This window comes from Ambystoma mexicanum, chromosome 3q (assembly GCF_040938575.1).
Source record: "Ambystoma mexicanum isolate Mex_15411 chromosome 3q, UKY_AmexF1_1, whole genome shotgun sequence".
Classification (NCBI taxonomy): domain Eukaryota; kingdom Metazoa; phylum Chordata; class Amphibia; order Caudata; family Ambystomatidae; genus Ambystoma; species Ambystoma mexicanum.
In genome coordinates this window covers 605,180,905-605,203,258 of record NC_090926.1, presented here as the reverse complement: position 1 = coordinate 605,203,258, position 22,354 = coordinate 605,180,905, and the positions used below count along the sequence as shown (strand labels likewise).

Genomic DNA, 22,354 nt, shown 5'->3' with positions numbered 1-22,354 from the left:
CCATTTCATCTTCTGGCGCAACTTGAAAACGTTATTGTTTTAAACCATGATCCTGGCCTTTTCTGCTCCTCTTCGCTCCCAGCGCCATGATACCTACGGGTGGGCGTACGCTTTATAAAATTCAATAACATAACATAACATTGACTACAGCCACGGGAGACACGCATTGCACCTAATTACACATACTGTATTACATCTTATCTACATGACATCCTCATACGGTTCATCTGTCCCATAACGCATGACTGGACAAGCAACATAGAGGTAACCGAGACATTAGGTTGCCATGGCTATCTAATTACATCATCAAAAGTAAATGACCACCTTTTGATATAATTGGACTATCACCAGATATTTTATGCATATGTTACTACATATCACTGTCTCTCTTCATAGAAGCTGAATTTTGAAATGGTTGTATATGCATGCGCAGCATCTGGAGTTCACAAGACTGTAGGTACCACAAAATTTCCTTTTAACTCTCCTCTGACCTATTTTGATGAACTGTTTTCACGTTTTATACACCTTTACCATGTAGCTATTCAGTTGATAGAACTACTTTCCTTCCTAAACAAGTATCCATATGTTGTTTGGTATTGTAGAACTTGCCCTGAAGAAGGACCTTGGTCCGAAATGCATCAGTTCTAGTGATTTTCTGCTTTCTCACAAGAAAAGAATGAACTTTAAATAAAAAACAAATGTGTGCATTAATTTGATGCATCTACAAATCTTACGTTGATAAATATGCTAACAAGGAACAAATGAAATACATTTTTCAGTAGTCTTTATTATGATATTTGGCGGCCCCAGGTCTGGTGAATTTTCTCACTAGACACGGTCTTGCTCGATATTTTTTACCAATGTGGTGTACATTGGTTCTCTGGGGATCGCCAATTACCTTACAAGGAACCTTCTAGTGCGTTCTAATCTAAAAGATTGATTAACCTACAGTGCCCACCCATACCTGCTGAACCTTCAGTAAATCTAATTGCCCACATAATATATGGCCATTATCTGACCTCTAGGCGGATACACAGAATGCCTCGGGGGAAATAGTATCACTTCATATAAGAAAAACTTGTTTTTATAAACTAAAGGACAAGGCACAAGTCTCTTTGGCCTTCAATGAAGACTTCCACACAAATGTAATTAAATCAAAGTACTGCTCACATTTACAACTTGCAAAAAACCCAATTACAATTCAAATGGTTTATCAAATCACAAAAAAAGAAACACAATGTTTTTGTTCCAGTACAGACTTATGATGTGTTAGACTGGCAGTACAAGGGAAAACAGGTTAAAAGGAGATCTGCAGCCCTGTGCTTCCAACATGAGCCGGTTGCACTTTAACGATGAGTGACACTTCCAATGAGGCAAGTCGAAGGACATAGGCTTACTATGTCAGTACTAGCACTCAGAAATGCGTGTGTAGCTGCAATGGGGAGAGGACGTTTATTCACTGAGTTTATTAGGATGCTGGAAAAACACCAAGGCCAACAATGAAATGAGAGTTAGAAATTAAGGGATTGAAAGCAACCGACTTGGAGAGTAGGAGGAGTAAAATTGACTCCGTACAGGTTGGAACACTTTCTTAATATGCCTTGCCTGAACATAAACCTGATTGAATTCACAGATATTATCGTGGCATAAGGGTGAACATGCATTTTTATTTTTAATATACAATAGCCAGGATTCCGGTTATTTACTTGGTGTTTGGGCTGCAACTTGAATCCTGGAAATAATCTCCAGTCTGGGGAATGTGTCGGGGTGATGGTGGTTGGATGTCAGCACACCTGAAGGTTGCTGAAGCTAGGCAGAAGACGCGTGGTTGCGCTTTAGGCAGAAGAGCAGTAGTAGAATCACATGAACTTACATGACCAGTTAATAAAAGTGGGCAATCATGAAATAACACTGTATTCATTATTTAAGCAATCTAACACCTGCCCAAGCCAACACCCACTTTACAACTCACTAACAGGAGTTGAATACATGCCTAAAAACTGTAAAGCCACATTAATCGTCACGTGGAAGTATGATGCTGATCTTCTTGAACAACACATTTTTTGGAGAGCGACATCTCTCTAAACTCCTGAAGATGTTATGTATTGTTATTTTCGTTTTCTTTAATGATAACATATATTTGAAGGACCCATTTATCCTTTCTTTTCAATTAAACTGTTGGAGCATAGAGAGTTGGGGGCAGATCACTATCTTCGGCTGGTGCCTCACTCAGGAACAGCCTCCCAGCCTCTCTCAAAATTGAGCAGACCCTCCTTCAGTTCCGGAAGCAACTCAAGACCTTCCACTTCGCTTCTGCTTTCTCTCTTCCTACTTCCTCGTCCCTACTGCTCCATGCACTGGTCACCTGGCTACCCTCTGAATTTAGGCCCAGACTCCTGCATGTCCAGTTGCATGTCGCACTGCCTCCCGTCTCCCGTAGCACTTGTGCTCTGTATCTGCAACCCTACAGTCACTTCTCTCTGCACTTATGAACCACCCATTGGCTGCACTTTTGAATTACCTGCAATGAGCCAAATGCTGTCTGCACTTTTGAGCTACCTGCACTTCTCCCCCAACCCCCTCGGCACTTCTCCCCTTCCACTTCCCTGCACTTGTGCGATCTGAATGACACAGGGCCTAGTAAATTGATTGTTTTGTCCTCCCTATCTTCCCCCTCCCTGTCTTGTCGTGCTTAGAAACACTTGTGTATAGGTGCGTTATAAATGCCACATCATATCATACATCAGGCAGCACTTCCAACTTCAGAAGTGCAGGGACTATTTCTGCATCGAATAAGTACACTGCCAACTTCAACACCTCCAACTATTGGCCTTTGACCTCCTCGCTTCTTCCCTACACAGCCTGGATGGCTTAACTACATCAGACTCACCCACTACGTCACAACCAATAAAACCTACTACCACATGTAATCATGCTTTAGAAGATTTAATCTACAGGAATTACACTCAGTTGTCTTTGCAACGCTATCACCTCTGTACCTAATATACATTTCTCTTCCTTTACCCTTTAACAGTCCAGGGATTAGAAATGGAGGTTATGACATATTCCTGTCAGTCATAGTGGAGTCATATTCTCTGCGCGTCTATCTGAATCTCCTTTTAGAATTCTCGCCACTCCTATGGTACTCTGTGTCTGGGTGCTCTGCCAGCGTGAAGACAACCTTCGTTACCGTAGACATTACACAAATCTATGCTTTTGGCTGCATTATGGAAATGCATGGTAGGGAAACCCAGGACGGCAGCCCGCTACTGCCATGTAGTCTACTACCAACCATTACCACCCTTTAGAGAAGACCTGCTGCACCAGGCATAGGTTTCAATCAGTGGTAAAAATACTTCAGTTGGAATTCACAGCCTGGCCACAAGCAGGAATGGGGTGGGAATGGTCACATTATTTTTTATTCATTTGAATTTATTTTTTACATTTGTAAAGCGCCAAAGCCCAAGGGCATCTGGGCGCTGTTGCCACCAGTTACAATGAATTAAGTACACACTTAGGTAGTCTGGCGGTTTTGTTTAGACAAAGCCAGGTTGCTAGTGCCTTACGGAAAGGCCCATAAGAAGACTCTGCTCTCAGTTCAGGCGGCAAGCTATTCCAATGTTTAGCTGCCATTGAGTGCAGGCTGGAGCCTGTACTACATTAGTATGCTGCTTTTACCCATTCTACTTTGGCTGTGGTGCTTGGTTCATCTAGCTCTAAATATTGGTTCATTATCATGGAGTAGATGGTAAATTAAACAAATTTACCTTATTTTAGAGCAGTTTACCGCTGGTCTAAAATTGGGTGGATTTTGAAGAGGCACTGATGGTTCTCAAGAATACATGAAGCTTGTCGGGGAATCTCTGGAACACGCCACCCCACCACTGATGATGCCACTAATCTTGCCTCACCATTTATTTATTTTTATTTGATTGGACATTTGTATGGCACCTATACACAGGTGGTTCCAGGTGCCACAGCAGATGATGGGGGGACATGAGAATCGAAAAATTGGAACAACAACATTTTGGATATATTGGCCTTGTGACAATCCTACCGTGCAAGTGCATGACAAGGTGGTAAGTGCAGGGGGTAAGGGAGGTGGACGGGGAAGTGCAGGAGTGGGGTACCCACGAGGGTGGGGGCAGGAAAGTGCTGGGAGGGCCAAGGCGTTAAGTGCTAGGGTAAGGGGGATGGGAGGAGGAGTGCGGTGGACACGGTGGACATAGTTGGGCTAGTCTGGGGAAGGGAGCCTGAGGGCAAGTGCTGGCAAAGGATGCTGGGGTGACTGGTAGGGGGTGGTTAGGTCCCTGTATGACTCTGAATGAACCAATCCCCCGTCGCAGCAGGAGAGGGAAGGAAGAGGAGAAAAGGAAAGTCTTGAGCAGTTTTCCGAAAATTAAGAAGATCTGGCTCAAGTCTGAGGGGGGAGGAAAGCCGTTCCAGAGGGAGGAGCCAGCAGAGGAAAGGGATCTACCTCCCACTCTCTGCATGTATAAGTGTTTGACCTCTAGAGAGTTGGAGCCAGAAGACTGAAGGACTCAGGCCAGCAAGTATTTAGGGAGGGAACGCTGGATGTGAAGAGGTCCCAGGCCCCAGACAGCGTTGTGGATGAGGCATAGGGTCTTGAATTTGAGGCCACCGAGAGCCATTAGAGAGATTGTAGGGCTGGAGAGATGCGGTCCCTGGGGTTCAGGTCAAGGATACATTTTGCAGTCCTATTCTGTATAGGGGGCGAAGGGAGGAAATTGGCAGGTTTGGAAAGAGGCTGTTGCAGTAATCAATCCTAGAGCTAACCAGGGCTCTGGAGACGTTGAGCTTCTGGGGGAAGGTGAGGAAAGGTAGAATGCCCCTCAGGAGGTGCAACTGAAAACTGGAATTCTTAGAGAGAGAGAGAGAAATAGAGAGAGAGAGAGAGAGAGAGAGCGAGAGAGGATGAGAGAGAGAGAGAGAGAGAGAGCGAGGAGTCAAAGATGATGCCAATTTTTTCACAAGTCGTTCAACAAATCCCTCCCTCTCCTGACACAGGGAGTTCCACCTATTGGTATATGAGTCTGCTGTGCTGAAAAGGGTGGGTTCTAAAATGAGCCATTTGTTACTTTGGCTGCCTCTCGACTGTGGTTACTTCTTGCAGTCCCATGCCACTTGACCTCTGCCACCTAACAGGAATGATTGGCATCCACCCCAATAAACTGCACATATTCTGTGAATGGTCCCTGTCCTCAATTCCTTTTCTTATACATAAATACTAGGACATTATTGGTTCATCTTTAGTTTGGCCTATTAGGTGTCACTTGCGACACCGATAAGCCAAAACTATTGCATTAGAGTACAGATAGGTAGAAATGGCACATGGGGAGGGACACACAGCGTGTAGATGTTGTTTGGTTATTTGCTCACGAATCAACTGCATATGGCCGTGCTAATTCCTATGACCATGCACACCCAGTTCCTGCACCTCCCCACCCAAAACACCGCCTCATGGGAAATCCTTAAGCTCATTTAAATCAAGTCTTGCCATCAAACGTTCCACTGAAGGTGCCTGCCAGTATTTTTTCAAAGCAGTCTTCTGAGAGTTAATGACTTGGATTGAATGAATTGGAGTTGCAAACTCCTGCTAGTGGTGTAATAAAAATGCCTTAAATCTGCCTTCTGCCACTCGATATATAAGCACTCTTTGTGTCCTTCACTGAAGTCGTATTAAAAACAAGCATTAACAAAGCCAATAGTTTTTGCTTTTGTGCAAGTATAAGGCATTTGCCAGGCACAGATATAGTATTTCCAGGTACATACACCATTTTGCACCTGCTACCATCAATGGTCAGTTAAATCCACTAGGGATGTGTCTGGCAAGTGCCTTTCCCATGCCTACACATAAGCCCAAACTGTTGGAATTGTCAATGTGTGTTTCCTTTGTATCACCAGTTTGTTGGTGACAGCCAGATCTTCTTTAATTTCCCATTCAGAATAGATTTTTTTCAAGCCTTTATTCCTGAAGGACTTTTGGCAATATAACACTGGATGGCCACCGACTGCCTAATGTTTAATCCGGCCAAGACTGAAAACATTTACTGTTTTCTCTAAAGAGTTCCAGATTTTGGAAAATACAACTGGGTAGTTGATCATTGTCAATAGTGGCTATACAATGGTAGAACACACTCTCCCACCACATGTAGGCCATTCAAGTCAAAGTGTTCTATAGAAAGTAGTTGAAACGTGGACCACATTAATCAGCTCTGATCGCTTACTAGCCTCCTTTCTTATAAGCACACCGGGCTAATAAACATTTAACTTAACATATTCTAAATGATTTGTTAAATACAAAGAACAAATCATTTTAGGAACGCTTTCCTGAATCCCTAAATGTGGCATCAAACATGTTATTTCAATATCAGTAGCTTATGTGAGCATGTCATGTTTTGAATAACTGTGTATTATTTTGTAAAATGTCTGTCTAATTGTTACACTAAAACAATGGCAATCTTTCAGAATTAATCCTACATGGTAAATCATGCGACAGGTTTATGATATGCCCGCTCCATTCCTGCAACATCTACATGCATGTGACACATCTCAGACGTCAGAGGTCTTACTTGGCTTCTTCAAGTTCCTCCGTCCTCTGAACTGCATCGTTCTCGTAGCGCGTTCTCCAGTGAGTAACCTCGTTGTTCAGTTTGGATACTTGTCTCTGTAGCTCCAATTTACTCTCTTGCTCCTCCTCCAGCTGCTCCTTCAGAAGTTCACAGTCGAGTTTGAGGTTGGAGAGGCTTGTTGTCATCACACACTTTGACTAAAAATATATAAAGAGAGTAATGATTAAATGTGGTTGACTGAATTCATGAGATTTATCATGGGCTTTCGCTAGTCAAAAATGGGAATCTTACTGAATGAATTCCTCAGATGATTGTGAAAGTAATAATCATATAGGTTTAATTAACAGCTATTACTACGAGGACTATGATGATTTTTATGTAAAGTAATCAAAGTTGGATTAGCATGGTTAAACTAATGAACATTTGAACGGATAGTGTAAGATGACTGTTGTAAGCCATTGAATTCTATAATGCACTTAACTTAATGGCTTGGATATCCTAGTACATCAACTAGAGATAGAATCAAGCAAGAAGTAATAACCTGTGAATATGAAAATGATTGCACACAAATGTATATACTCTCTACTCTATATACTCTCATGTATACCAATATTGAACATATGAGGGCCAATTCTCTTGTTTGTAATTTTCATGCTTTTAACAATATGTGAACCCTACTCAAATCATTATCTTTGCAAGATTTTCTGAAGGGCGCATTGAACATCAGAAGTATTTTATTAGAATAACTTGATTTAATCATATATTCATGTTTACATTAGAATAGCTTTGCATGACTACCTTTGTAGAAATTGCTAAATTGTCTCTTTTATGGCTATTTGTTGTTTTTTACTTTGTGATGTCACTGCCTGTGTTTTTGCTTTATTGAGATTTTATGGAATCAATTTACAAAATAAATTCTGATGATTGACTGAATATGTAAACTCAGTAACTGCATTTCCCTGTTGTTGTATTTGAAATAGCAATAAGAAGTATATTTGAATTAAAAATGTTTTTGAGAAGTGTTGCTTCTTTGACAAACACAGCATTCTTTCACTTGCACACAACACGTCCATCCGAAAAAACAACTTAATGCAGGATTCCTTCTTAGTTTTTGGCTGATTGCTGGTGCACCAACTATTTGCCAACTGTTGCCAGGTACATGGTAGATGGCTGAGCCTTGGATTGGACTAAGTGTAGCATTCCAAACCGTTCTTCATCTGCTTGTATGTTTCCGTATGAATAGTAATAAAGTCTTTTGGAAGGGTACACAAAGTACAAAATGTATTTTCTGAAAATATTTAAATAGCTTAAACTCCAAAGTCGGAAGCTTAAACAAAAACGTAGTTAATTTTGAATCAGAAAAATTATAAAAGAACAGAAAGCAGAAAAAGTCTACTATGAAAAAAGTTCTGAAATTAAGTTTGCTCAGTCTGAAAGATAAACAATGACTGAGCCAATAACTTACTTAGTCAGCACTTGCTCAATGTACAAAGCCCAGATTCCTTCTTGTTTATATTAGAAGAATGCAAAAGAAAAGTAAACCACTAAACATTTTCTTAAAATAAAAGGATTCACGTGAAACAATTAAAGAACGTTTTTCAATAGGATGGGGATTTGGAGAATGGATGACTTTGGAATGAAGCACCCAGGGCCGAGAGGTCTGTCTTGCAACTCTCCTTGCAAAAGAATGCTCAATTAGGGCAATGACAGAATTCAGTATTACTGTAGAGTTTTATAACCATCAAACACTCATTTCTATATGAGCGGCTCAAAATCTGGGTAGTACATTTCAAACTATTGTGAGCTCTAGATCCATATGGTGTGAATCCTTCAAGTTGTTTCGAATGCCCATTATTAGGCTATAATCTGATTCAAGTTGGTTCAACCCTGCCTATGCTTTGAAGCACAAAGTAGTATTGTTTGCTTGGCACTACAGAATTATACAAAACTATTCAAATAAAAATCACATAAAACCTTTGACTCTTTGCAAACTAAAAATCAAGTGCCCTGATTGATGTATTATTTACGCTGAAAAAAACGGGATTGTTTATCTCATTTCTGATTCAGAAGCTAGTATTTTTCATTATCATACTCACCCCTCCGCTGTGCCATCAGACCCTGTTACTTTGGCTATTATTACTAAAGTTTATCCATTACTGATTCATTATATCAAGGTCATGTGCAATTTTTATTTATCTTCTGGAATTTTTCCTTTTGAATTCAAACATGTCACAGTTATAACTTTCCTAAAGAAACCCACTCTTGACTACTTGGTCCCTTTTAACTGTTGTCCTGTTTCCCTCTCACTGTTTCTGTCTAAAATCCTGGAAATTGTAGTTTATTCCCCATCTATCTGGATTTATCCGCTCTGTTTCCCTACTTAAGAAGGCCTCCAGCTTCTTTTCCTTTGCAGATGGGGAGCAGGTGCAAGTGGATCTAGGTCACCTGGCCTAAGCCCCGCCCACCTGGTGCCTTCCTGCCTGCCGCTCTTTTTCATCACTTAGCAAGCCCCGCCCAACTGGTGCCTTCCTGCTTGCCGCTCTTTTTCACCACTTAGCAAGCCTCGCCCACCTGGTGCCTTCCTGCTTCCCACTCTTTTTCACCACTTAGCAAGCCATGCGCACCTGGTGCCTTCCTGCTTGCCGCTCTGTTTCCCTACTTAAGGAGCCCTCCAGCTTCTTTTCCTTTACAGATGGGGAGCAGGTGCAAGTGTATCTAGCTCACCTGGCCTAAGCCCCGCCCACCTGGTGCCTTCCTGCCTGCTGCTCTTTTTCACCACTTAGCAAGCCCCGCCCAACCGGTGCCTTCCTGCTTGCCACTCTTTTTCACCACTTAGCAAGCCCCGCCCACCTGATGCCTTCCTGCTTGTCGCCCTTTTTCACCACTTAGCAAGCCACGCCCACCTGGTGCCTTCCTTCTTGCCGCTCTGTTTCCCTACTTAAGGAGCCCTCCAGCTTTATTTCCTTTGCAGATGGGGAGCAGGTGCAAGTGGATCTAGGTCACCTGGCCTAAGCCCTGCGCACCTGGTGCCTTCCTGCCTGCTGCTCTTTTTCACCACTTAGCAAGCCCCACCCACCTGTTGCCTTCCTTCATGATCACCGTCTTGTGGCCAATGCTGGATTTGACTTTTATGGACTTCACTCATTCACGGTGCGTCACTCTTTCTCAACTCTCATGCTGGACTAACTTTGCATCTTGTACTCATGGTGGCCCTGAATCATGCTGTTCCCATCTTCATCTTGTATCCTGGCTTGCAACATTATGTGTTACTATTGACTTCTGCAATTGTATTCGCTCTCCACTCTTGATTCTCCACTCTTTTTGACTGCTTACTCTCTGTTCTCTCCTCCTTTCCCTTCTCCCTTTTCCTATCTCCTCCCCTTACTTTCTTCTATGCACTTACTCTATCAGAATTGTCCCTGGACCTAATATGATAGCAACCTCGTCTGTTTCCTCCACCCTCCCATTACTGCTTTTTTCCTCCCAACCACCCCTCCAGCACTATCTGAAATGTTGTCAGGCCTAGTATGATAGTCACTTGTTTTGTTCCTCCCCTCCCTTTCTGCACCCCTCTCCCTCACCTTTTGTTTTTCTCCGGCTCTACCAGAAATGTCATCAGGCCTAGTACTGTAGTCGCCTGTCTGTTTCCATTTCCTTCCCACTCTCCCCCTCCCTTCCTTATCTATGTCTTAGCTCTTGCACTATCTGAAATGTCATCAGGCCGAGTACGATAGTTAATTTCACATCCTTACTGTTCAAGACCTGTAAGAATGTGGTTGTACTTTCCCTTGTTCCCTCCCTTGCCTTGAAGCGCTTTGAAACACATTGTGTATAGGCGCTATATAAATAAACAATCATATCATATCATATCATATCATATCAACTCACATATTCTTCTGTCCCTGCACCAATCAGGGTTAAGATCACTTAATTCTACTGACACTGCATTTCTTTATGTTACAAATTCTCTTTGTTTGGCTCAACATGCTAAACTTTCTTCGATACTGGTGTTATTAGACCTTTCTGCAGCATTTGACATGGTTGGTAATTCTATCCTTCTTTCTACTCTTTCTTATCTGGGGATCTTGGGTTCTGTCCATCACTGGGGCTCTTCTTAACTCTGAAATCATTCTTATTCTGTATCCTGGGCCGGTCAATCCTCAGCCCCTTTTCAGTGTCTCTCAAGGTTCTGTCCTAGGTGTCACTCTTCTCTCTTTACACCTCCCTGTTATCTAAAATAATTGAGTATTTTAGTCTACTGTTCCAGTTCTATGCAGATGACACATATATTTTCCTTTCTTTTTCTTCATTCCCTCACTCTTTAGTCTTCTCTCTTGGCCTGTCTTTCTAACATGCAAACTTGGATGCTCTCTCATTCACTTCATCTTAAACCTACTAAACCCAAGGTTCTGCATTTCCCTCCTCCTACCCCTCTGTTACTTCATCTCCTTCATCAGTCTTCTTTCCTCTGTCTTTTCTTTCTTTTTCTTCAACCGCAAGGAAGTTGGGGGCCATCTTTGACTCCAATCTTTATTTCTTGTCTCATATATCTACCTTGGCTAAATTCTCTAACTATGCTTTATATAATATCACTAAAATCCTTTCATTTTTGATGTTTCATGCCATTTAAATTCAAATTACTTCTCTTGTCTTTTCCTGATTGGATTATTGTTCTGCATTTTTGATTGGTCTGCCCACATGTGCCATTCTTCCACTACAGTTTATTTGCAATGCTTTTATTTATCTTTCATGTGGTCTTCCCCCATGCTCTTCTGTAGTTCATTCTGTTATTTGACTTCACTGGCTTACTTTCCGTGATTGCATTCTTTTTACATTTCTCATGTATTGTTTATAAATGTTTACACTGTCAAGCTCCTCATTATTTGTCATCTATAATTTCCTTGTATATTCCTTCTCATTCTCTTCTCTCTGCTTCTTTATTTTTTCAGTCTGTACCTCAGCCACCTTTTGCACAATCAGGTTTTCAAGCTTTTTCTCTATTTGCTCCAAAACATTGGAACGTATTTCCCCTTCACATTCGGTCTGCTTCCTCTCTTGCTATTCTTCACACTCTACTAAAGAGCATTTTCTTTCTTTGCAACCTCTTGAGGATCCTCTGTATGAATTGATAGTACTCTACATATGTTGTACTGTATTCATCTGATTGATTTCTGGTCCAGTGCTTTGGCAATAGCACTTTATAAATACAAATAAAAATACAAAAATACCTTGTTTTCTTCCTCAATCTGTTTTTTCAGATCGTCTATCTGGGATGTCAATATAATCTTTGTTCGATTAAGTTGTGTTGTTCTGTTTTCCTTGTCTTCAACTTGACGATTAAGCTCATTGATTTCAACTGCAATACAATAATGAACTGTTAAAAGCTACTACACGTTAATTGCGTGTATTTATATTTGCATAGAAGCTTTATTCAAAAATCATATATTTCTTTTCACAATAACACAATATCAGAACAATAAAAGACAATACTAATTAAAATCATCAATGCATATCCAGAAAAGACGCCAAAAAACTATCATGAAAGGTAATTAAAAGAAGACAATTAATACGAAATACATTCTAAAAACTATATTCAGCACAATAAATTAATGGTCTTGCATTTGATAAGCAACTCAAAAGCAAAAAAACTAGCAACTGCTATCGCACAATCAAGACGAATGGCACTTTTAAATAAGTCAAAGTACCTATGTATGCATTGACAAAATGAACCTTATTCTTGTTTTAACTTATAAACAACAAGAAAAAATAATGTGATGTGCCTCTCACATTCCTTTGTGTCAGTATAAAAAAAAAGTATCTGTGAAATTCACATTACACTTGGAGGTAAATGAGGCCAATGGTAAAATACCAAATCAAAATTTCATAAAAAGTAATCTTTGCCCTGGGCTTGATAACCAGGCTATGTATTTTCATAATCCCATTCTTCTTTCACTAACAAATACTTGTTAGTTAAAATATAATTGTACTTCTCCATTAACAAATGGGGTTATAGGTTAAAGGTTCGAATCAAAAGGTTCGAAATACAATAGGGTCAAATCAAAAGGACCGAAAACAAAAGGTTCGAAAAAATGTTTATTTTTTTTATATATTTTTTTGGGGGAGGTCCCCCCAACCCCTGTTTCTGTGGTAAAAAACATTTTTTTTTACCTAAACGAAAACCCCCAAAAAATATATAATGAAAAAAAAAATGGAACCTTTTGTTTTCGGTCCTATTGACCCGATCCTATTGCATTCGAACCTTTTGTATTCGCACCTTTAACTGGACACCAACAAATGGGCTATTGCCAATTTCTGTTGGCTACCTGCACATTTATCCCAAAACCCCAGCAGATCCAGCTCTCTTAAAATGCTCTTTACACATTTTCGCCATTTCGCCATTTCAATGCTTGGGATTTTACCTCAAAGTCCTTAGAGCTAAAGCGCTGAATAGCTGAATCCAGATCAAAATACAGGGGTTGTCAGTGATAGTGCAATGTATTCCTATAGGTCATGGAACGGGTATGCATCTGTGAGAAGTCTATGTTTAGGTCCCCTTCTCCCATCTGAGCACAATCCACCACATGTCTAAAGCACATGTAAATAGAAATGCCAGGCTAAAGAAGGCTCTCCAGCAGGCTGCGTCCACACTGGAAATTAGCCATGTAATTAAGTGAACTTCTAACCTAGTCAAGAAATCGTACTGGTGATTGTCACTCGGTTCCTTTTTCTGATAAAAAACTGTTAATACCAAATAAAGTTTATAAGAGAATACATAGTGATTGCATTGTTTGATGACAGAATTATTGCGGCTTTGGGGGGGACTCATGCCACTGGAGGGTGAGAGGGCATGAAAATACACCTGGCAATTTGGGCTTTTCAGCGAAGTGGGACTATTCCACCACTTTCAGAAACAAGAAAGTCCTTAATAAAGTGGGAATCTTTCCAGTAGTAGCTTGATATTGTGGGTAGACTGATCGTACAACTCTGAGCTCTGCTTCTTTTCCAAACAGTATCAATCTGATGAGTTAACCTATCAGGCCCCCATCTTCCAGACTCTCAGGGCTGGACTCTTTGGACCACTGTACTATTAAATCCAGTCACTGTTTCAGTATATCTACTAGGAATATATCTGTGGATAATTTGGAGCCATTTCTTGAAGTACATTTTCTGCAGTCATTTTGAAAATGCAGCACCACATCTGGCTTGTGCTAAATAATCTCTCACGTGTATTGATTTTAAAAAATGTGCCCCACCTTTAAAGATTTCCGTATGGATTCTATGGCACCACGTCCTGCACACTCTTCCATTTGACTTTGAGTGGAGCTGGCTCTGTTAAGCCTGTTGCCCTTCAAAGTGTTTTATTTGTATGAATGTATCAGGCCCCCATCTTCCAGACTCTCAGGGCTGGACTCTTTGGACCACTGTACTATTAAATCCAGTCACTGATTCAGTATATCTACTAGGAATATATCTGTGGATAATTTGGAGCCATTTCTTGAAGTACATTTTCTGCAGTCATTTTGAAAATGCAGCACCACATCTGGCTTGTGCTAAATAATCTCTCACGTGTATTGATTTAAAAAAATGTGCCCCACCTTTAAAGATTTCCGTATGGATTCTATGGCACCACGTCCTGCACACTCTTCCATTTGACTTTGAGTGGAGCTGGCTCTGTTAAGCCTGTTGCCCTTCAAAGTGTTTTATTTGTATGAATGTATCAGGCCCCCACTTTCAGACTCTCAGGGCTGGACTCTTTGGACCACTGTACTATTAAATCCAGTCACTGTTTCAGTATATCTACTAGGAATATATCTGTGGATAATTTGGAGCCATTTCTTGAAGTACATTTTCTGCAGTCATTTTGAAAATGCAGCACCACATCTGGCTTCTGCTAAATAACCTCTCACGTGTATTGATTTAAAAAAAATGTGCCCCACCTTTAAAGATTTCCGTATGGATTCTATGGCACCACGTCCTGAACACTCTTCCGTTTGACTTTGAGTGGAGCTGGCTCTGTTAAGCCTGTTGCCCTTCCAAGTCTTTAATTTGTATGAATGTATGTATGAATGCATGAGTGCAAACCCATCTGGGAAGCAAGGGTATACACCAAAAGGGTGCCGAGTAGGTAGTAGGGGGTAGGAGAGGAGCTGGAATGGATAGAGAGCAGGCGAGGTGAGGCACTGTGGAGGGGGAGATGAACGCTTTTGTTGAACAATTAGCGATAGGGGGAATGTCCTTTATAGGACAGGGTCTTCTGGTACCTCCTGGTGTAAAGAATCAAGGTGACAAACCTGTCTGCTTTGGTAACTTGTTACACAGACAGTATGTGTAGCAGCAAAAGGCCTGTTTCCAAGTTGTTTCCCTCTTGCTTTCCCAGTCTGGCAATGCTGTGGCTTCTGTTCTTGCATTGAACTATAGGGATGTCGTGTTTCCTGCCCAAGTACTGGTTATTTTGCTCTGAAGGCTTTTTAGGTAATGCAGGCTGTTTGCCCATGTTGTGAGCTTCACTTTGCCACCAGTGCAGCTTCCTGTGGATGAGGATGATGTGGTAGACCTTTTAAGTGCTGAACTGAGGCATGTTGTTGTGTGCTGCACTGCATTCAGGGAGACAACATAGGGAGTCCTGTGAGTAGGGCATTGACATGTTAATCCATTGCATATTTCTCATACCTTCTGGCACATGTTGGCACAAGTTCCAGATTATCGGCAAAACAAAAAAGGGCAGCAGCTTGATAATTATATTGAAATGTAGCTGTCACCTTATAATCAAGGTGCATAGATTTTTCCAAATAAAAATACTATAGCATTTGTTATAAAGGTATGAACATTTTCCCTTAGAAGACGTGCCTGCCAGTTTCTGAGTGCTGATGACCTGCCCTCACCACACTGCACTGTCTCCGCCCATTGCCATGAGTCCTCCGACTGTTCACTACTCTGATAACTTTCTGCCCTACTCTCTCCTACCTTCCATACATATCAACCCAAAGCATTGAACAAAGAAGGGGAAGGTGCATTCTGGGAGCAAACAACATGTTACATTAGCATGATTGCATCTGTAATGTTCTCCAGAGAGAGTGGAGTGGATTTTCACCAGAATGCATGAATGTTGGTCATAATGTTATTTAGAATAGAAGTGCAGGGGAATTGGTAAAGGTGGGCTAGAAGGACCACTGTAATGCATTAGCTGATTAAATATTGCTCTTCACTAAACGAGGTCAGAATGATATTCACTACAATAGCCAGTATTGTTAAATACAATAAAGTAAAAACAAAATAAGTAAAACAAACAGTCACTATTCTCTGAGAAAAAAAATAAGTGGTTATGTTTGTAGACGTTATTGAAAGAAAATGTAATTTGAAAGTGCTTCTGCATGTCTTGTGCCATATGAAAGAGAGCATGATAAAGTGTGCAACTTGAATTTTAGTGTTCTAATAGGAAATGATGCTCAGAAGGGCTTCCATTTCACAGGAGCAATGAAATTATATCTGTTAATAGAACAACATATTGCTTTATTCGTATTGCAAGTAAATATTGCTTAAATATGACACCTTCCTATTAGATGGGAAATAATATACCTATCATGCAGCATCGTAAACTGTGAACTTCAACTCATCCTAAACTAAAAAGGACAGGCCATGGAGAACCAACCATTCGTTAGGTCCTTTGAAAATAAAGAATGCCCAGAACCCATTACTAATAACTATGATGAAGCATAACAGATTAATGGCCCAGCTATGTTGACTGAAGACAACAGCTCAGTTTCCAATCTTCAAAAATAACATTAAATGTAAGCTTTAAATTGGAAGTTCAAGCTAGAGCATGGTTTTGTTTTTGAGCTAATCTAAAATACTGCCCTCACAGTTCATTGATGGATGTCTGGCTAACCATTAAGTGCAACTTCAAAGAGCAGATTCTTACAAAGGCACTTAACTCATGACCCTGTAAAGCATTGCAATGTACTAAGCGTGTGATTATGTTCCATTAAGTTGCCTATTAAAATGATCCTTTGTTCACCTGAATGTCTTTTTCAAAGCATATGATTTCTGGTAATAAAGGGACAAACCACCTAAATGCTAGAATCTACAACACACATACAGACACAACTGTGCATGCAAAGTGATAATTAGAACTTAATTATTAGTTATAATTTCTGAAACATTTGTCTGACTAGAAAACTGCATACAGGTCTGGAACCGGTATAAAACACAGATCATATGCATATGCACCTGATATATTAAAATGTGGAACATGCATAAGGTGCTGTGAGAAACCTGATTGTATCCTCACACCTACTCCCCTTGGATACGCTTGTAAGGTGGATAGGGAAAGGCCATCGCTTTTGAAGCCTGACCCTGAGGGTAGATGTGCACTGGCGTATCACCTGGGTTGAGACTACTTGGTCATTGGCTAGAGGATATCCACAGGCGAGACATGGTATCCCCTTTAAATACTGAAGACCAGCTTAACACTCTGCCAGCCTTTATGGGCTATTGTAACACCTTTCCCCACAATTGCATCATTTAACACACTATGCTACTGGGACGAGGAAGAAGCAACTCAGAGTGATGAACATGTGTAGGTCATTTCACCACTCTAGTACTGAGATGAGATGAGAAAGAGGCCTGCAGAGTATTGTAAATATCGGGCATGTCCCTTTAAATATGGTCAGGCAATTGGACTAAGTGACAGCCACCTGTGGCCACTTAGAAAGCCCAACGGATATAAACATGCAGGCTTTTCAGTTGGAAAAGGACACACACAGGCTGGAACGTGCAGCCGGCTGCAGCTGGAAGCTGGCGAGCCACAGAGACAGAAGCAGGACACGAGAGTGCAGGACGCTGTGTCAGGCGAGGGCCAGAGATACTGGGGCCGAGGTAGGCTCTGAGGAGGCTGGGAAGTCCTTTCGGGAGAAAGCAGAAGATGTGAGGCCCCAAAGAACGCTGGTCGTTGCTGACCGAAGAGAGAGCGAGCAACACTCTCCCCGACGTGCGTGAGAGAGAAGCAGAGACTGTGGAAATGGGAAAGGCACCACAGGAACAGAGCTGAAGGGAGCTGCAGTGTTAAGCCGGTGTGTGCAGATGGGAAACACTCATACTGGGGTACTTGAAAACTGACAATTAGGCGCTCTTGAATATCGAACATTGTGGAGACCGTCATTAATACTTTTGAATGCTGACGCAAGTGCTTATAAGCCTGAAAGGAGGTTAAGATGGTTTCAAGGGTAAAACAGATATCTTTTTGAATATCTAAGGAACTGAAAGCATTATTGCATACTGTACAGAATTAAAGCAACATGAAATAATGATTAAGTAAGCAATTCTGAATGCCGCAATAAGAGATGAAGCAAATTATAAGAATGTTTTGAATGATATGAGAGTAACGTGGTGCAAGTAGCAAATACCACAGAGAAAGTTGATTGCAATACATGGATTTGGTAAAGAAAACAAAGTCTCAAGAAGGGTGTGAGAAGAGAACCAAGTATTAACTAAAGCCAAGTGGTCAAGGAACTAGAGATTAAAGGAAAACCTGCATTGGCAAGGCCAAAAGAGGTCCCCCAAATGGACAATTGTTGCAAATGCTGATGAAGAGAGCTATCTGTTGTCTAAACTGTGATAGGTGGACAGTGTGATCTGTTAACTGCACCTGGACTGAGGGAGCCTCTGCACAGAGGCAACATTAAAGAATCACAGCCAAGAAAGTGCTATTGGTTGAGTGATCTGTAATGGGTGGACCGTGTGGTCTGTCAACTGCCCCTAGACTGAGTGCCCTGCATGACAAGCAAGTAAAGAGAAGAATCAAGAGTGTGAATATCCAGAAAGAGTAAGTCAATGAAAACATGGAACGGCTTGTGTTGTAACAGATGTGCATTGGTGAACCAGAGAAATCATCCATGGTAAGAGGATTGGGGAGTGTACGAGGATTCAATTCAACACTACAGCTAAGTCAATGCCTAGTCTGGGATACTGAATGGAAACCCTTATTGATATATCTTTATGTCCAGTTCATGCGTATGGATGACTACCCCTATATAACACCCCTCTCTTGGAATCCTCCTGACCCCACTGAGCCAAGAAGTAGTTCTGTTTTGCAATTTGAAAGGTTTATTTGAGAATTTAAACAATGTAGATATATATCACACTTTATAATAAAATAATAATTGGATATCACACTTAATATGAGCAGTAATCAATAATGAATAGTCTGGCGCTAGCACACTTGTGAATAGGAACAGAAGAATAAGGTGGTAGAGAATGCTTTATATAAGTTCAGATGGATGTAATGTTGAATGAAAAATGCAATACAGAAAATACTCAATATGATTTCAACAAAACAATGTAATCACTTTTCTCTGGCAATCCCCTCCCCCCTTTTATGCAATGCAAGGAAATGGAAGGAAAGCACACAGTTCTCAGAAATGCAATCAAATGTAATTCAGTTCACCCCAGCAAGCTTAGAGTACAGATCGGAGTTTTAAACACAGGCCCAAAATGCTTTTACATGTGCTGGCAATGAAGTGAAAAATATGCTAAAATGCTTTTAATTCCCTCTAGAGGTTCAGGGTGAGTGAAATATACTTGGGATGAGTTCAGGCTCACTTTAGCAAGGATCTAGGAGTAACTAGCAGGTTAAACGAATTTTTGGCAAATGAAAGCAAGAAAACTGCTGTTTTCACACGTTGAGAAATTTGCAAATCGCTGTAAATTCGCGATCGGGGGTAGGAATGCGGTTCTAGGTTCGTAGAAAAGCCACGATTCTAAGCTTTCTGAGGAAAGTTACTGCAAGTCTCTAGCACAAACGGTTACGGAGATATGAGCGATTAAATAAAGGTCGTTTTTCAGATTTGAAATTTTAAAGTTCAAAAAGACAAGTGACAGCTAGCAACTAGAAAATCACAGGTGACAGGAGGCAGTTCTACTTAGATTAAAATAGCTTGGATTATATTATTTTAACTAAGAGATTGGTTCTGCACAGTCTGCTAGGTACTCACACTATATTCTTGAATTAAATGGGCCTCGCCACGGATCTGGTCAGGTTTTAGACTGGACTCTGGTCTGGTCTCTGCACTTCACAGTGATCTGGGTCAGCTCTCTCTCTAGCCTCTCTGGATTCTGGAGATTGATGGATTTGAAGTCTGGATCTCTCTGCACAGCTTTCTCTAGAGATTGATGGAGGTAAAGTATGGATTTCCCCGGCAGAGCGTCCCGCAGAAAATGGATTTGAAGGTCCCTATCTGTCCTGTCTGTCTGCTTTTATGTGTTTTGAAAATGGGTGTGTGAGCAGCATCACTAGGCTCTACCCCTCTCCACTCGTCATTGGCCACTTCATCCTATTCCACTTGATTGGGGGAATGAAATGAAGTGTCATCATGATGAGGTCTGTTTATGGTACAGAGAACCCACCCCTGTCAAATTACACACAATCTATATTTTGACCCAAAAGACATATTTCATAGCTACACAGTGGTTTGAAATTACGTGCACCCATCATGCATCACAGGAGGTATACCCTGTCCAAATCTGCTCTTCCTGGGAGCTTGCATTCAGAAATGGCGACATTTGCACTTTTTAACTGGTTTCGCAATATCGGACATTAACCCAAATTTACACACATGTGCGCAAGGAGTATGGACATTAGTTGATGAAGTGTCAGATTTTTCACATGCACACATTTTGAGTAATATCCTCTTTTCCGCTAAAACCCCCCTGAACATACCACCGGGTCCTAACACGTCTTAAAACGTGGGCAGAAAAATCACAAGAATTATGGTATCATTTAAATAATTTTCACAAGTCCGCTCTATGAATGATCCATCTTTTTCTAAAACCATATTCTGACTACAGGGGTGTGTCTTTTCAGGTCACATGGTACAGAAACCAGTCTTTCCAGTTTCTGCCAAGCTCAGAGACCCTGCCCCTCCCAGCTTCTGCCAAGAGGAAGCTGTTTTACGACATCTGCAATAAACCATCTGCCTGGGTGAAGGGGGTTGCATTGTTCAGAGCTCCTGTATTCTGTGGGGGCTCCCCTTAATTCAATTATCAGAGAGATGGCATATCCTTAGTGTGGCCAGCAGGAAACAGCCAGGCCTGGGAAGTTACTTGTGAATCAAGTTTCACTCCTGATGGGGGTAGTTGCCAGGCAAAATTGGAATCTCTTTAAGCCAGTTTTTAGCCACATGTCGTTTCTGTTCCCCAGTTTTCTGCATTCAAATAACTAACAATTTTTTACATATGCAGCTAGAATGCTGATTCTAAGTTTAAAACTATGACATTTAAACAATTGCAGCCTATGTGACACTCAAAAGTAGGTCACTCATTTCTTTTAAACATTTAGATTTTTAGTGTCTTTCAGTCCAAATTTACTTAAACTGCTGAAATCCACAGCTCAGCCAGTCTTGTTATAAACCTTCAAGTCACTTCAGAATATAACTTTTCATCCTCTTTCCAGATTTTGTATGCCCACAATACTTTATTCTGCCAGATGTCCGCTGGTGTTCAGTGAGATTTTTGGATGTGTTGCAAATAGGCATTTTGAGCTGGCATTCAGAGAAACAAAAGGTGATTTTAAAGTGCGGTTTTTCCTTTGGCACACATTTCACTCATGGCACCCCGGCCCATCCTGCTCGCACTGGTGGGTGGCAAGTTAGGCAACCATTTTAGTGTGCACAACTGCGCGGTTTTCATAGATTCTGGCGCACATGTGGGCTTTTTCGGCCATCTTGGATTTCCTAAGCCCACAGCACCAAATGTTGTAGCATAATAGTCCAAACGTGGGTCAGAACACCCAACAGGAGTACCCCAATCCATTGAGAATTTTTAACTGTGAACTGTGACATTTCTGTCTTGAACTCCGGAAAATGTATGCCAAGCATTTGTATAACTGTCTTAAGCCTGGGGAAGTGAACCCTGACAGTTGTGTGGAACTGTTTTGAACTTGGAAAAGGGGAGCTAACCAGTAAGCCAGGAGCTGGAAGAAGCTCAGAATTGTGTTTGAAACACTATTTCTTTTATTGCTGACATCCCTACACATTCTTTAACTTTAGGTGTGAGGGCAAGCATAGGTTTTGGACACACACACACGCACACACAGACTTTTATGTTGAACTCTGTGACTCAGACTGTCCTTAGTTTATTTAGGTAGGGAAATCCCACCTTAGCCTAGGGCAAGTTAGGCCTGACATTTATGTTAAATAAAGTAAGTTTGTTTTAACTTATAATCTGTTGTCTGTGTCTTGCTTCATGATTCCTTCACAGTGCATCTAGCCACAAGTAGGGGGACTTGAAGGATCCTTAGAAGTGAATAACATGGGACAAGCCACAATTAAGATTATTGAGCAGACAAGACTGGCCCTGGCTGGAAGGAGCCATACAAATATTTACAAGCTCTAGGCTGGAACAAAGTCAGCTTTAAACAGGGGAACCTCGCAATTATTTAGAGGGGTTCAAAACAGTCTCTTAACCAGGAACTTGGGTGTCCTTCGCACGGGCTGGCAATTTCAGTTGACCTAAATCTCCAAGCCAAACTATATGAAATTGATACCGTGCATGACAGTCTTTTAACAGTATGTTTAAGTTTTGAAACAACAAGTTTGGAAATATTGTTCAATAATCTGTTTTGGAAACGTTCTAGTGTTATAAATTCAGTCTTTCAATTAGCTTTGACTGAAATTATCACCAACTGGCTTGAACAGGGTCACTCCCATCATATCATCATATGAGGAGACTTCAATTCAAACTATGCAAGGGTGTGAGACTTAATGATG

At 41.1% G+C, this 22,354-nt stretch overlaps 1 protein-coding gene across 5 annotated transcripts in view; it reads right to left on the bottom strand.

Moving 5' to 3' along the window:
- The window catches only part of MYH16 (myosin heavy chain 16), a 1,358,245-nt gene that overhangs the window by 223,095 nt on the left and 1,112,796 nt on the right, over positions 1-22,354 (bottom strand). For all 5 annotated transcript variants that reach the window (XM_069654472.1, XM_069654473.1, XM_069654475.1 and 2 more), the window contains 2 exons: positions 11,822-11,949; positions 6,594-6,790 (listed from right to left, as the gene is read on the bottom strand). In XM_069654472.1, coding sequence (XP_069510573.1) covers positions 6,594-6,790; positions 11,822-11,949 — 325 coding nt within the window. The remainder of the gene's footprint in view (positions 1-6,593; positions 6,791-11,821; positions 11,950-22,354) is intronic.